Source organism: Phyllostomus hastatus, unplaced genomic scaffold, assembly GCF_019186645.2.
Source record: "Phyllostomus hastatus isolate PE091 unplaced genomic scaffold, TTU_PhHast_1.1 phas_contig_147, whole genome shotgun sequence".
Taxonomy (NCBI): domain Eukaryota; kingdom Metazoa; phylum Chordata; class Mammalia; order Chiroptera; family Phyllostomidae; genus Phyllostomus; species Phyllostomus hastatus.
The window spans coordinates 6,354,441-6,369,189 of record NW_025333603.1 but is presented as its reverse complement, the minus strand read 5'-3'; the positions used below and the strand labels follow the sequence as shown (position 1 = coordinate 6,369,189).

The 14,749-nt window shown below is 40.2% G+C and overlaps 1 protein-coding gene across 2 annotated transcripts in view; it reads right to left on the bottom strand.

Moving 5' to 3' along the window:
- ORC1 (origin recognition complex subunit 1) overlaps positions 1 to 14,749 on the bottom strand; it is a 30,928-nt gene that overhangs the window by 12,407 nt on the left and 3,772 nt on the right. Inside the window, exons 2-10 of one of the 2 annotated variants that reach the window (XM_045856757.1) lie at positions 12,645 to 12,723; positions 11,618 to 11,717; positions 10,862 to 10,989; positions 9,083 to 9,261; positions 7,627 to 7,945; positions 3,728 to 4,094; positions 2,719 to 2,823; positions 1,948 to 2,131; positions 189 to 286 (exon numbers count right to left, since the gene is read on the bottom strand). In XM_045856757.1, coding sequence (XP_045712713.1) covers positions 189 to 286; positions 1,948 to 2,131; positions 2,719 to 2,823; positions 3,728 to 4,094; positions 7,627 to 7,945; positions 9,083 to 9,261; positions 10,862 to 10,989; positions 11,618 to 11,712 — 1,475 coding nt within the window. In that variant the 5' untranslated portion in view covers positions 11,713 to 11,717; positions 12,645 to 12,723. The remainder of the gene's footprint in view (positions 1 to 188; positions 287 to 1,947; positions 2,132 to 2,718; positions 2,824 to 3,727; positions 4,095 to 7,626; positions 7,946 to 9,082; positions 9,262 to 10,861; positions 10,990 to 11,617; positions 11,718 to 12,644; positions 12,724 to 14,749) is intronic. The other variant, XM_045856767.1, reaches the window with a different exon arrangement.

Genomic DNA, 14,749 nt, shown 5'->3' with positions numbered 1-14,749 from the left:
AAATGATGGCAGTAGCCTGGAAGGTCACTCCTTTTAAAACCTGTCCATATTAGCTGACCCAGACATGACTCGAGAGGTTTCTTCTTTCCCAACACAGAAGTTCATTTTACTCTATTACTCCTATTTCATGTGAGTGAGAGCGAAGGCCCATTCCTTCCTATCTGAAAGGGGCCCACGAGCAGTGTTACCTCAGGCGGGCCTCCTCTAGCATGCTGGCTGGCTCCTGGGCAGCCAGGCTTCGGCTGCGGATCTGGGGAGTGGCAGAATGTGGCCTTCTAGACTTGGGCTTTATTCAAAAGAGAGAAAGAGAACATATTTCAGTAGGAAAAAACAAAGAAAAATATCATTCAGGACACATCAGCAAATCTGCTTCCAGGTGACTTGCTAAAAAGAAAAGAGGTGGTGAATCCCGCTTAGTTCTTGTATGTATAGAGTACCTATAACTGTCCACCTCTCTCCTCACATCACACATACGCTGTGTTCACAGTCTGAACATGGTTTCTTTTTTCTAATTTATACCTAGTAATTAAGATTTGAAAACAATGTCGATCTGGGGAAAGAATGGATAAAAGTATGGATTAAATACTATTTAAAAGTAACACAATACTTTGAAAGACAGACAAGAAATTACGAAGAAATCCTAACAGCTCTACCCAACTATAGTGTAGAGTAGGAGGCAAAAATTTCATTTATAGGGTCCTCCTCTATGTTTATTTGAAAATATGGTCAAACTTTAGCTCAGGACTTCTACAATACAGAATTTGGAGAAACTGCACCAGATTTTTCCACTCCAAACCCCAGGGTCACTGCTCAGTCCAGGTTAAAGCCCTGTTTTCTCATCTTCCTTGCGGCTGGCTCACTAGAACAGGCCTGCTACCCCTTCTTCATGGTGTTTCCACAAAGCACTCCCTTCTGTGGGCATTTCACCTACCCAGCCTCTGCTTCCAGCCAGGCTACAGAGCAAAGACAATCTCTCCACCTCTTTTGCAGGCAGAAAGTACAATTAGACCCTGTTTACTGGTTTAACATCTATTACCTTTGGAGAAAACAAGAAAGGAGTAAAAAAACCTTGCTGAGAAGGTATAAAAAATTTGGTGGACTTCTGACTTTTTATTATGTAAGATGCCCTCATACCCTACCTCTTCTGGGTGGGACCCAAGAGATTAACTCACCCTAGAAGGCAGGCAAACTGTTTACTTAATGAAGAATTCCAGGTAAGACTGCCTCACGCCCAAAAGTGACCTATGGGATTTCCTTTTCCAGGGGGGTTCCAAAGAACATTATGCTCCAGAAAAAAATGTTAACTGGTCAAAGACATACTCTAAACCTCTTTGAAGATCATAATAACATTAATATGTTAATGGCCTTGACAAGTCATGTGATACTGAAAGCAATTCAACTTCGTGTAATCCAAACATTTCTCACACACATTTGAACATGGGAAGACTCTTTTCTTAATAGCTTTCAACTTTCTACCAAAGCTCCACTGGAAGCACAAGACATCAATTTATTTCTTTAATCTTAGCCACTGCGCAAGTCATTACCAACAACGGAGTAGCGCTCCTGTTTCTCAGGTGTATCGAGCGGCATGAAACCAACAACAGGGCTCCGCAGCCCAGGATGCAACACCTCGTGGGCACTGATCGTGCACAAAGCACTCTGCTGGGTTTACTGGGAAACACAAAGAGGAGGAGCCAGTCCTTGTCCTGCCCTCTGGAAGTTCAACTCTTAGCCACTGGACTGCAAATCTTAACAGGAACCTGGATTCAGAAATCACTATCTGCTGGATTCATTTTCAGCCCTAGGGTTCAGGAACATTCCAAGTGTACCAGCTTTGAATACTGAACAGACCTGTGCTCAGAATACAGCTGCTACTAGTAGCACTGTGACCCTAGCCATCACAAGAAAGAGATGCTTCACTGGAAAATGAAGCTAAAAGAACCTTACGGTTTTCTTTGGTGTCTTGGAGGGGGTCTTTAAAGACGACTTCATGGAAGAGTGTAGGTTCCTGGGTGTTCTCCTTGGAAGGGGTGGTGTCGAGGCCTCTTCCTTCTCACTATCAGAGTCTGAAATCTCTGCTGCCGGCAGAAACTCTTCCTCTTCTTTGTCATTTTTACTATTACCTAAAAACCTGAATGGTGGGGCACATTTTCTGATATTCAGTGTGTGAAGTCTAAATAACAAGTGCCCTAATAGGTCAGTGTAAATTAAAGGTGCTACAGAGTCTCTCCTGAGGCTGAGCAATACAGAGTGTGAGAGCAATACAGAGAGTAGCACTTCCTTGCTACTGAGGTGCTCTGCTAAAGGCATTATTTATAGTATTTTTGTGCCTTGTATATTATTATCGCCATTTTACAGATAAGGAAACTGATGCTTAGAAAGGTTACATAACCTTTCCAAGGCTACACAGATAATCAACAACGAAGCTCAGTTTCAAACCCAAGGCTCTCAGAATCCAAGTTCAATCACACCTTAACAGTCTTGCAAGGTGTGATTATGGGGCCCTAAGAGCCACCTATGCCAGGAGCAGTGTGTCTTGCCCCTTTCAAACTATGACATTTATGTGAAATTAACATAATTCCAGACATACTAGGTAAAAAGATGAATTTCAGTGGAATAGCAAATAACAACCAAGAACTATAAGAGGCTTTAACAAGTTGATAGATATCATAGATGGCAGTGATAAACATTTTTCTGCAGGCCAAGGAGCACTCTTACCGAAGTTGCTGCCTAATCCGATTCAAAGTCAAGAGAGAACTCTTTCTGCGGATCCGATGGGGAATAGAAGTAGCTTCATCCTGAGCTTCTGGTTGTTTTGCCTCCCTGCAAGATGCCACAGCAAGGTTATGAAAAGCAGTTTCGGGCACTAGGGATCAGTGGCAGACACTAGAAAATAGTCAGATGGCCTAACTGGCTACTATTCTTCTTACAGGAGTTAATCATTTCGCTAAAAAGTTTATAATTTAGGTTTGACTCAAACCCAGAGATCAAAATTTGCTTGAAGCTTATTATTTAAATTAGACTCACCATCTCCCCACCTAGAGACCAGAATGTACCAACCCCAGGCAGTTTCTCTTTTTCTTTCCAACGTGTTTATGAACTCATGGTCCACCCAGCTCAAGGTTAGTGGGAATGTAGCTATATATTAAATATAAAGCATTTATAAAGCAAACTTTAACATTTTAGTGTTCTGGGTGCTGGAGTTTCTGAGCAGGAAACACAGAAATGTGTAATTTCTGGCTTCTCACATTAGTTGCATAGTTCGTTATTTACAAATACTGTCGAGTGGCAAACTGTAAACTTTATTCTAGATGCATTATCTTCCTATACTACATGTATTTGAGAATAGTTTTTTTAAAAATACTAAGAAAATGGCTGTTAAAATGTGGCAAAGAGTCCCAGCAAATAATGAAATCCAGGACTCTGAAGCAATTCAGGTTTGGGAAACGATCTTCTGAAGCAGTGATCCCCAAAGGACAGGTAAGGTATACCAGAATCATCCAAAGAGCATTTCAAAAATGCAGATTTCTGGGCCCAACATTTAGAGATTGATTCGCTGTTCCTGAAAAGAGGCTCAGAAATCTGTATTTTGGAAAAGCTCCTGGTGATTCTATGACACATTCAGAGTTGGGACCCACCGCTCTAATTTTACTGACTGTGACCCAAACACACCCCATCACGTGAACCATCTATCTGCTCTGTGGGGGGAGAATAACATCCCAGTTACCTCTTTTTGATCTTTTCTGGCTTCAGAACCACAGAAGGCACCACCGAGGACCTCCTTCCCCCGCTGAAAGGCTCAAGTGTTATTTTCTCACTGATTTCTGTGGTTTTCAAAGCTGGAACTCGGGTTCTCAGGGTCCTGCGACACTCATGTGAAGCCTTCTTGTCCTCCTCAGCATAAGAGCGTCGAATCTCCCCAGTTTTCTCTGGGGCTTTCAGAGCTGGAGAGGAGGCCTGCAGTCCATCAAGCTGAGACCTCTTAGAAGGTGAGGTGATCTCTGAGGCCACTTTCCGTTTAGTTCTTCCGGGAGAATCCAAAGAGGCCTGGGACTTCTGCTGGGAAATCCTGGTGTTAGGTGGCATAGGGAAACCTAGACCCAAGAGAAATCACCACAGACAATGTGTAAGTTTTCCTACTAACTCCCAATCTGTTATAGCTAAATTCAGCCACTGAAGTCATACAAAGACATGAGTTATCCATATTTTGAATTATTCCATGATTTCCCCCCTAGACAAGGTAGCTATATTATTTTTAATCCCTTTCCTATTCCATGGGTGATTTTCCCAGTTAGAGCCATAAGTTGACTATTGAGTCAGCATTTGTAAATAATGGTTAATTAGATTTCTATGAAGTACTTTATTAGAAAAGTGGTTTTCAACTAGGGGTAATATGGCACATCCTCAGCCCCCCCTCAACAGCATCTGAAAAAATTATACCAGAGGCTGTTAGGTAACACCAAGGCCTAGTTTTCTCTTAACTCAGATTGAACCCACCAATAGAGAGGACAAGGATCCCGGGGGTAATTGGCTGAATTCAGGGGATACACAGAACCATGTGTGAACCACCTTAGGATTTGCTCCTCTCTCACCATGACCACACACACCCAAAACCCTCCATTCATTTACAGACATCAGCTGAGCTCTTAGAGTGACAAGATATGTGCCAGGTGCTCAGAGATAAGCAAAGTTCAGTGAGACAATCCTGGTCCTCAACTGCAAGACACTCCAGTCTAACATGGGCAATGACATACACAGATGTCTACAATACGAAGTAAAATAATCATCCCAAAGCACCTAAATGCTAATAAAGATGGCTTTTCAGATAGAACATAAAAGAAAGGCAAAATTTCAAGTGTTGAAAAGGAAAGGAGAGGGCTAGCTGGGGAGAATAAGTGAGATCCATGTGAGCTAAGACAATGAGGCAGGAAAGCACTGGGCGCAGAGTTCCCTTTAGTCACAGCTATGGTCCGGGGGAGTAGCTACAGATAAGACGAGAACAGTCACCTAGTGCCTGTGTATGAAAGTTTACAGTGGCTTTCTTACACTCACCAAAAAACTAGGAACAACACAAATGCCTTAAACTGGGAGTAGATAAACTACAATAAATCATAATGGAATACTACATAGCAATAAAAGGAATAAATTCCTGACACATTCAATAACATGGATGAATCTCAAATGCATTATGCTAAGGTAAAGGAGTCAGACTCAAAAGGCTATGTACAGTATGAGCCCATTTATGTGCCATTCTGGAAAAGGCAAAACTATAGAAACAGCAAACAGACGGGTAGTTACCAGGAATGTGAGGGAAGGGCTGGCTGACTACAGAGGAACACAAGGGAATTTGGGGATGATAAAACTTCTACATCTTGATTAGGGTGGTAGTTACACATTTCTATGCATTTGTAAAAACCTGTAGAACTGTTTTTACATTCGTACACAATAGAGGAAAATTCTGCTATATGTAAATTATACCTCAATAACCCTGACTTTAAAATGCTACCTAGGGCCATATCTTATAGATCTTTGAACATGAAGCTAAAATTATAAATTTTTTTTGGTAAATATGAGGACAACTCAGGTATCAATTAATATAAAAATGTCCCAATCTACTGGTCTCCTTCATACTTCATTTTCCATCTTTCTGTCAAAAACAATTCATCTAAAATATTTTTATCATATCCTCCCTCTAATTATGTTATTGGGTCAATAACTTAATTTACTTACTCTTAACTTTCAATGTCCTGCAAAATCAAGTAAAAAACTACAATTCAAAAGGACTAATGACATAGTCCTTATGACTAATAACAGCAAAAGCTCTCAGAACAGCCATAGAGTGGTTTTCAAAGACATTATAAGTGAAAAAAGAAAGATGGAAAAGAGGCCTGCCTATTGTAGCTCAGTGGATTGAGTGTGGGCTGTGAACCAAAACATCGCAGGTTTGATTCCTAGTTAGGGCACATGCCTGGGTTGCAGGCCACAGCCCCCAGCAACCACACATTGATGTTTTTCTCTCTCTCTTTCTCCCTCCCTTCCCTCTCTAAAAATAAATAAATAAAATCTAAAAAGCTGGAAAAGAATATATCCAGTATGCTACCCTATGGAATACTGAATAAAAAAGAATGGAAAGTAAAATTATATGCATATTTGTATGTTTGTGTGTGTGTGTTTATATTTATATCTGATTTTCACAAAAAATAAAATAAAAAAACAAGATAAACCAGAAACTAATAAAGCTGATCACCTACAAAACATGGTAGGAAGAGGATGTGAACGTGAAGAAAGGAATGAGGTTTCTCTGACTATGCTTGTTTTAAATAGTTGACTCTTTAACCATGTTAGCATTTTACATGTCTAAAAAAATTAATCAAATATGAAAAAAGCCCTAAAAATAAACAGAAATAAAAGAACCTTACTGTATATCACCAACTATGTAAATATCAGAAGAAAAAGTTTAATCAACTTCACTTCCTCAGTGGAATATATTCTAAAAGCATAAAGCACTGCCAATAAATTTTTAACTTTTACTCGGGGAGTCTGCTGTCGGTGGTAGGGTTGGTATAGCTCCTGTGAAACTCGTGTGTATCCAGCTTGCTCCTGGGAGCCAGGGCGCTTCCTCGTGAAGAAGGGTGATGCGATCACAGATTATGGGAAGAAGGGGAAGAGCCCTATGGTCTATACACTAGTCAGTATGATTTCAAGACTTTTAAAATATGTTTCTTAGCTCTTCTACTAGGGATCTAAAAGCAATGTCACCTTAGTAGCAGAGATCTTGAAGAAACAGCTCATTACAGCTCATTTCTCGGATCAGTAATCACCGAGAAATACGACAATGACGTACCATCGCACACCTATGAGGATGGCTACCTTCAAAAAGAAAAAATGACGAGTGATGGGAGGAGGTGGAGAAATCAGAACCCTTGTGCACAGGTGGGGAAAAAATAAAATGGTACAGCTGCTATGCAAAACAGTATGATGGTTCCTCAGAATATTAACAAAATTATCGTATCATCCAGCAATTCTACTTCTGTGAATGGACCCAAAGGGAAAGCAGGGATTCAAGCAGATATTTGTGTACCTGCATTCACAGCAGCATTAGTCACAATAGCCAAAAGGTGGAAGCAACCCCAATGTCCACTCACAGACGAATGGATAAACAAAATGTGGTACGTACACATACAATAGATTATTTATTTCAGCCATAAAAAGAGGAAATTTTGACATATAACACAATATGGATAAACCCTGAGGACATTACACAAACTTAAATAAACCAGTCAGAAAAGGACAAATACTATAGGATTCCCCTTATATGAAGTATCTTGCGTGGTCAAATTTAGAGACAAAGTAGAACGGCTGCCAAAGGATGGGGGAATGAGAAGTTATTGTTTAATGATTGGGAGATGATGGTGATGGCTATACAACAGTGTGGGTATATTCAATGCCAGTTAACTGTGCACTTAAAATAAATTAAAACGGTAAATTTTTTGTTATATACATTTCAAAATGTGTCCAATCAGTACCTAGCCCACTGCTGCATTAACTCAATACTGTAATATGAATTAGTATTTTATCATTTCCGCTAGCCTCAGTGTTGCCCACTGTGACCCACTCCACACTTACTGCCAAGCTCTAGCCTCTTCCTTGCCCTTGGAGTAACGGGATGGGTACGAGTTTGGTGAGATTTGGAAGTGGAGTGCCTCGATTCAATGCTTTTGACCACACACTCTGCTGCGGTCCAAGAAGGGCTTTCTACGCTGTTTATCTTAGCTTCCATGGGCTTCCAGCATCTGGGACTGCCTTCCTGTAGCTTATCCAAGTCTGCAAGTAGTTCTGGGGATAATGGTCTAAAGTTCTTCTTATTCCAAGAGAGTTTCACAAAGAACGTCTTCTCATTTTTCATATTCTTAGGTAACAGTTCATCTGGGGCTAAAGCCACGACCTGAATTTGGGAATAAGTAAATAGAAAGCAATGAGGACCAAAATAGCTAAGGAATGCCCCCAGGAGAGCTATGATTACAAAGCATTTTAAGTCTGCACCCTTACCTGGAACTTCACTTTTCCAAACTAAAGAGGCACAGCCATGGCACAGCACATTTCTGCAGACTCCTCCTCGCTGATCGCCATACCCCATGCTGCTTTCTTTCCCAGACCATTCTATTCAGCTATTCCAAATTTCCCCACAAACACTTCTTTAAGCATGCTTCACTGCTCAACAGCCTATAATGGCCCCCACTATAGTGAGATCAGATTATTTAAACTGATTTTCAATGCCTTCTAAAACCTGGCCCCATTTTACCCCCCAAATGCTCAATACTCTTCAAAATGGTTTTCCATCACTGGTTGAGCTTGGCTTGTCACAGTCCTGCTCACTCTCACCATCATGCTCCTGCCTAAACATCTCCTTCCCTCTCTGCCTTTCCAAATGTACCCATCTCGCTGCTCCAACATCTACACCTGGCTTTCACTCCCTCACTCTCAGCCCCCAGATCGGAAAATCCAACTACAGCCATGCCAGACCAAAAGTCTTTCTGCATTACCATGAAACCACACCACCTAATCGCCACAAGATTATACTTCACACCATGATCTAATCTCATTTTGGGTCTGAATTAGTTCAAGGAATACCCCATATCTTAGTTCCCAAACCAGTATCTCAATTCAGCCTACAGCTCACTAGAACCTAATTTATCATAAAGTCCATAACACAAATGTGCCTAGTACTAGTAACTAGTACTCTTTGTATTGATTTAAGCAAGTATATTCAACTTCTCGCAATGCTTCATGCCTACCACAATCACAGCTAAATATAATTTCTGAGATACATTTGCTAATTTCTGCTCATCCCTCAGGTCACAACCTAAATGTCACCCCCTCCAGGAGTCTCCTAACACATGATTTGCGCTCCCAATAAAGATCTGTTGAGATGAAGTAGGCAGACAAGCAGAGAAGATGACGAACAGCAAAAAATTCAATTCCATGGGGTAAATTAGAGTCAGACATAATCTTCAAGTCATGCAGTTTAGGAGGCAGACAGAAATAAGTTCAACATAACACTGAGAATCAAGGCACCACCTACCTGCACTGAGCCAATGATGGTCTCAGCATCAATGTTGCTGTCACAGGCAGGGTAATCATACCAGAATATCTCCTGTGCATCGGGTTTCCGACCCAGCAAATGTCGTCTACCGACAGGGATTTCACAGAATCGGATAAACCACTGTACTCGAGCACGTTTCTTGAAATGAGGTTCAGAATCTAGGAGGGATAGGGAGAAAAGGTAAGGTTAAGAAAATGGGAGACTATTTTATTAGCTACTTCATATGTATCACACACTGTGCTGAGCATTTGATGATACTTGATTAACATACTATTTTAATCCTCACAATAGTCCTCAAGGTAGGGGCTCTGGCTAGCTCCCTTACACAGGAGAAGTAATCAAGTTACAGGGATCTTAAATAATTTGTCAATGGTCACAAGACCAACCAGCAGTAATCTGACACAACCCTCTTCCTAATGGTGGCTATCAGTCATCAAAATAACTACAAAAGGCATTTAAAAGGAGCAATTCTAATCAAGGGCACCGAACAAATCTTACAAATAAATGATTTCAAAGAAGCCATTGAACAGCAGAAAAACAAAAATCCTGGCAGGAATCAGAGCATCAGCCACTGAGATGACTTCTGGCAAACTTATGCTTGCAATCTTCAGCTCCATCATTGTGGACACCATTAGTATCACTCCATACCAGCATTAGCTCCAAGTGAAAGGACGTGCACTCTAGTGCCGCCATCATCACCTCTTCTTCTTCTTAGCTCTTTTCAGAGAGAGAGACTGAAGCACCACACAAGGACTCTAAAATCCTCACGCAAGGGCCCACACTTCAAATAGAGGTCTGTACTGCTGAAGCGCTCTCCCTAGTAGATGTCAGGTTGATGAGGTCTTCCTCTAACTTGCCAAATAGCCTTCCTATCCAGGTAATGTAAAAACATCTTTATCCACCCACTCTACCAGTTCCTTATTTTAGGCATACAAACTGCCATAGAACTAAATACCTCTCATTCCTCTTCTCGCTCTAGGAAGAGGCAGTTCTGTTTGGTTTCAAATTGATCTTAATCCTCTTTTTGGAGCTCTCCCCCATTCTCACCTTTTTGGTCTCTTCTCTGCTTTGCAGATAGTTAAAGGCTCAAAGAATCAGCGGAAGCAATGGCTGCGGACTTGCAGGCTCTGGTTAACAATACTTTCCCTTTTGCTCTTCCAGTTTTAGGGGCAATCGTGGCTTTCTGCACTTACTGACCTCTGGGCAACAATATTTTTGTTCCTCTAGCCTTTTCAACACTTATACACAAGTCCCTCTTGGTAAAAAAACACCTACTAAAGCATTTGTATTACTGACTGTACATCAACTCAAACCAATCCAACTTACCTCTTCTTTCATTATGAATTTGAAATTGCAAAATTCATTACTAACTTCCTCATGCCAAAACTGAAGGACAAGTGTCTAACACAAAGCTAGTCACCTATTTTTTGTTTTCCTCCTTCTTCCTGAATTCATCCTTTTGCTCCATTCTGAAAATCCTGCCTTAATGGCCATTCTCATCCAGTCCTAAAAATCATAGAAAAGCTAAATTCTTGAGCCCCTCCCCAGTCCCCTTTTATGCAGTACTGCTCTAGTGAGTGAGAAGTTCACTACATGGAACAGGGTATAGCTACTGCTAAAGCAATCCCACTTCAGAATCCAGGGTTCACACCCTACATGCTACTGTGAACAAAGGAACCAGTATCTGCCTCTCTTCCCACCTAGAACTTCCCAATTATTCATGACAAGGAATGCTTTTCATTCCAACCCAAAACTTACCATCTTCAAACAGCTCAATCAATTTAGCAACATATGGATTTTCATCATCATCTCCTTTAACCAATACGAACTGTCCAACTTGGATGTGACTCTCAGTAGAACAGCCTTCTGATGTCATGTTCATTTCTCTAGGAAATAAAAGGAAAACATGTTGAAAATCACTTAGTGTGTACCAACTTCTTCAGACCCTCTGGACACAAAGGAAAGCGCTTTCCAAATGGAAAATCCCGTAGATAGTTTCTCTCTGCTAATTCTGACAGGAAACCAAATCACCCAGTTCTATGTAAGAGTAGACAAAATGGGTTGAATAAATTGTTTTAGCATGAATGATTAATCTAGAAGCCTTAATATGAACCCTACTTCTCTTGGTTATTAACAAAGAACAACAAAGGCTTCCGAAGGAATGAAAGCTGCCCAATAACATATCAGATTAATCAGGGATCTCTAGGGCTGGCAGGACATAGTGACCACACCTAATCCTACCCTGTTATCATGCAAAATTACACAGAATCCACTTTAAATAGATATGATATTATCACACACATCAAACTTACTAACCTGACAATGCCTTCCTTTATCACTAACTGCTTTATTTATGCTGCCATTTTCTTGCATCAAATAAAACCTCTCCTTACAATCAGTTCATAATTACTGTTCCTTGGTCCTCAACCTGTAGTAACTAGAACAGGCTAGATACAAGTTATTAACAGTTTAGCCCAGAGAAGTTACATTTCCCAGACAAAATGAATCACTCACTTGTAGGTTTGGTACTGTGGTTTTCCATCCAACAATGGGTTGCCAACCCCTGAATAAGTCTGTCTGGTCTTCAGCCTTGTGGGGCAGCATGCCATGACTCCTGTGTAAAAGCCACTCACTCAGAGTTAACACAACAACGCTCTGAAGGATTACAGGACACTGTCCCTGCCATCAATGAGTTCCACCTTCTCTTCTGCCCCAGCTACACTTCTACACATTTTAGACTTAGACAACATTGTATTTTTTGAGGAAAAAGTCAAGCTCTATGAAGATTAAGCAAAAGCAATTTTGAATCATCTGGGTTTGTCTTGTACCATGTCTATCTCTTCCTACCCAGGAGAACAGGAGGGTCAATATGTAAGAAATGAAACTACAATAGAAATGTTCAGAAGCACTTCCTAGGCACAAGGGACAGTGACAGGTATGAAACATCGAACAACTTGAAACTAAAACACAGTGATACAGTGGTTGGTTTTAAGTGCCTCTGTAACACAATCAAGAAAGGGATAAACTATAAAAGCACTAAAGGACAACTACTAGTGTGAAGAGCCAAAAGAAAGAGCCAGAGAGACTACTGCAATCCGAGGACCAGGTCTTGTGGCTATTCAGGGAAGGGCATCCTATGTGGGTTTCCTGAAATGAATACTGAATAATAATCAGATATTAATAAGATGGAATAAAATGAGGGATTCTAAGACATGGAAGCAAAAACATACAAGAGATATTTAGGGGAATAGAAATGGGTTTTATTAAGTGTATTATTCTACTTATATTAAAGAGAAAAAAAAAAAGTGTTATTTCCCTGACTGGTGTGGTTCAGTTAGTTGGGCGTTGTCCTACAAAGTGACAGGTCACTGATTCAAATGCTGGTCAGGGCACACACCTGGGTTGTGGGTTCATCCTCGGCCAGGGTGCATACAAGAGGCAAATAATTGATGTTTCTCTCTCACATCAGTGTTTCTCTCCCTCTCCTTCTCCCTTCCAACCCCCACCCCTCTCTAAAAAAAAAAATTAAAGTGTCACTAACCTGTATAGCTTTGACAGTTGTTAGGGGTATTATTCTTTGCAGCACACAGGTCCTAGATGTAAGTACGTATTTTGAATAGCTGAAAACATAAGTATGTATTAAAGTACATGGAGAAAAGAAGACATTTTTTAATGAAAAATCCAAACACATATGCTAATCCTCTTTAAAATCTGGAAACTGCAATCTATTAGTCCTAATAATGCTAACCTATTATCTTAAGTTTAAATAATTAAGAAAATAAACCTCATATAAATGTCTAACCACTATGCTACCCCCTAAAACAAACATAAAATTGATACACAAAAATAAAAAGAAAAAAAAGAAGGAAGGGAGGGAGGGAATAAACCTTTCCTCTAAATTGAATGCTTTTCCTATGGGGCTAAAATTTGACAAAATGAGGGCAAAAAAATTTTTTTAATCCAGTATGACAAAATTACTCTGAAATACTAATAGCGGGACCCATCATTGTAGTTTATGTTAAACACAACAGAATCAGAATAGTGTTTTAACATCCTGATTAAACAAGCTGGTTTCCTAAAGTTCAGTAGCATTATGTCCCACATAATTCTTGGGAACATTTTGATCAATAAGGTTTTCTAGTTTTAAAAAAATGATTTTTTAAAAAAGATTTATTGGTTTGTAGAGAGAAGGGAAGAGAGACAGAAAGAAAGGGAGAGAAACACCAATCGGTTGCCTCTCCTACATGCCCGACCAGGGACCAAGCCGCAACCCAGGCATGTCAGCCACCTTTCACTTTGCAGGATGACACCCAACCAACCAATCCACACAGGTCAGGGCTAAAAAAGTATTTTTTAGTATACCTTGTGGAAACTAACTAGCAAAAAGAAGAGAAGATATTGAGTCATCAGTATATACACAACTTACAAATGATGCCTGAATGACTGCCATTAAGAACATCAACAATATAATTCACAACCCAGTACTATTAAAACCAATCTGATTTTAATCAAGTGCATTCTAGAAATGAACAAACAGCAAAGAAGACTGATGAGTAAAAACAAGATTATGGTCAAGTAAAAACTGAATATGCGTAGCTCAGTGAATTGAGCGCAGGCTGCAAACCAAAGTGTCGCAGGTTTGGTTCCCAGTCAGGGCACATGCCTGGGTTGCAGGCCACGGCCCCCAGCAACTGCACACTGATGTTTCTCTCTCTCTCTCTCTCTTTCTCCCATCCTTCCCTCTCTAAACATAAATAAATAAAATCTTTAAAAAAATGAATATGGATTCATATAATCTTCCAATGAAAATTAGTAAAAGTGCTTGACTCTTAGTAAATGTTCAAGGAAATATATAATACTAAGTTCCCTTCAATATGTTTCTTTTAATGGATGATATAACAGAACTCTCAGGAGCAAACTTGGAACTTTTCACCTTTCCACACTGAATCAGGCAAAACAGAGATACGGCTACTGAGATACAAAAGATGCAAGTAAATTAGATTATTCCTAAGCTGTCATTAAAAAATATTGGAATATTACTAAGAGTACTACTTTGTAGCAAACCAGCATCTCTCAGCAAACTTTTCTACAACTCTCTCTTTTTTAAAAGATTTTATTTATTCATTTTTTTAAACAGGGGAAGGGAGGGAGAAAGAGAGAGAGAGAAACATCAATGTGTGGTTGCTTCTTGTGAGGCCCCACTGGGGACCTGGCCCACAACCCAGGCCATATGCCGACTGGGAATCGAACCTTCGACTCTGGCTCGCAGCCCGCGCTCAATCCACTGAGTTATGCCAGCCAGGGTTACAACTCTTAAATAATCGGATTATAGGATAAATGGCCTCATTTGTCACCTTGACTATGATATTTGATTACACTGGCACAATGATCTCATTTTTCAAACCAAAAATTAGCATACAGAAGGACAATCTCCACACCAATAAGGTACTAATGTGTAGTAAATATATCAAATCTATCCTCTCAAATCCTAAATCCAGACTACATTTTAGCTTATTAAATCAGGTATCCTTCAGAACCAAGTCAAGATCAAATTCAACATTCCTTTCCCAGGAGGAGGGCATGAGCTGTGTTCAAGAACAGTAGGACAGCAGTTCCCCTTAGCCTCAGGCAATCCCGCATTTTACA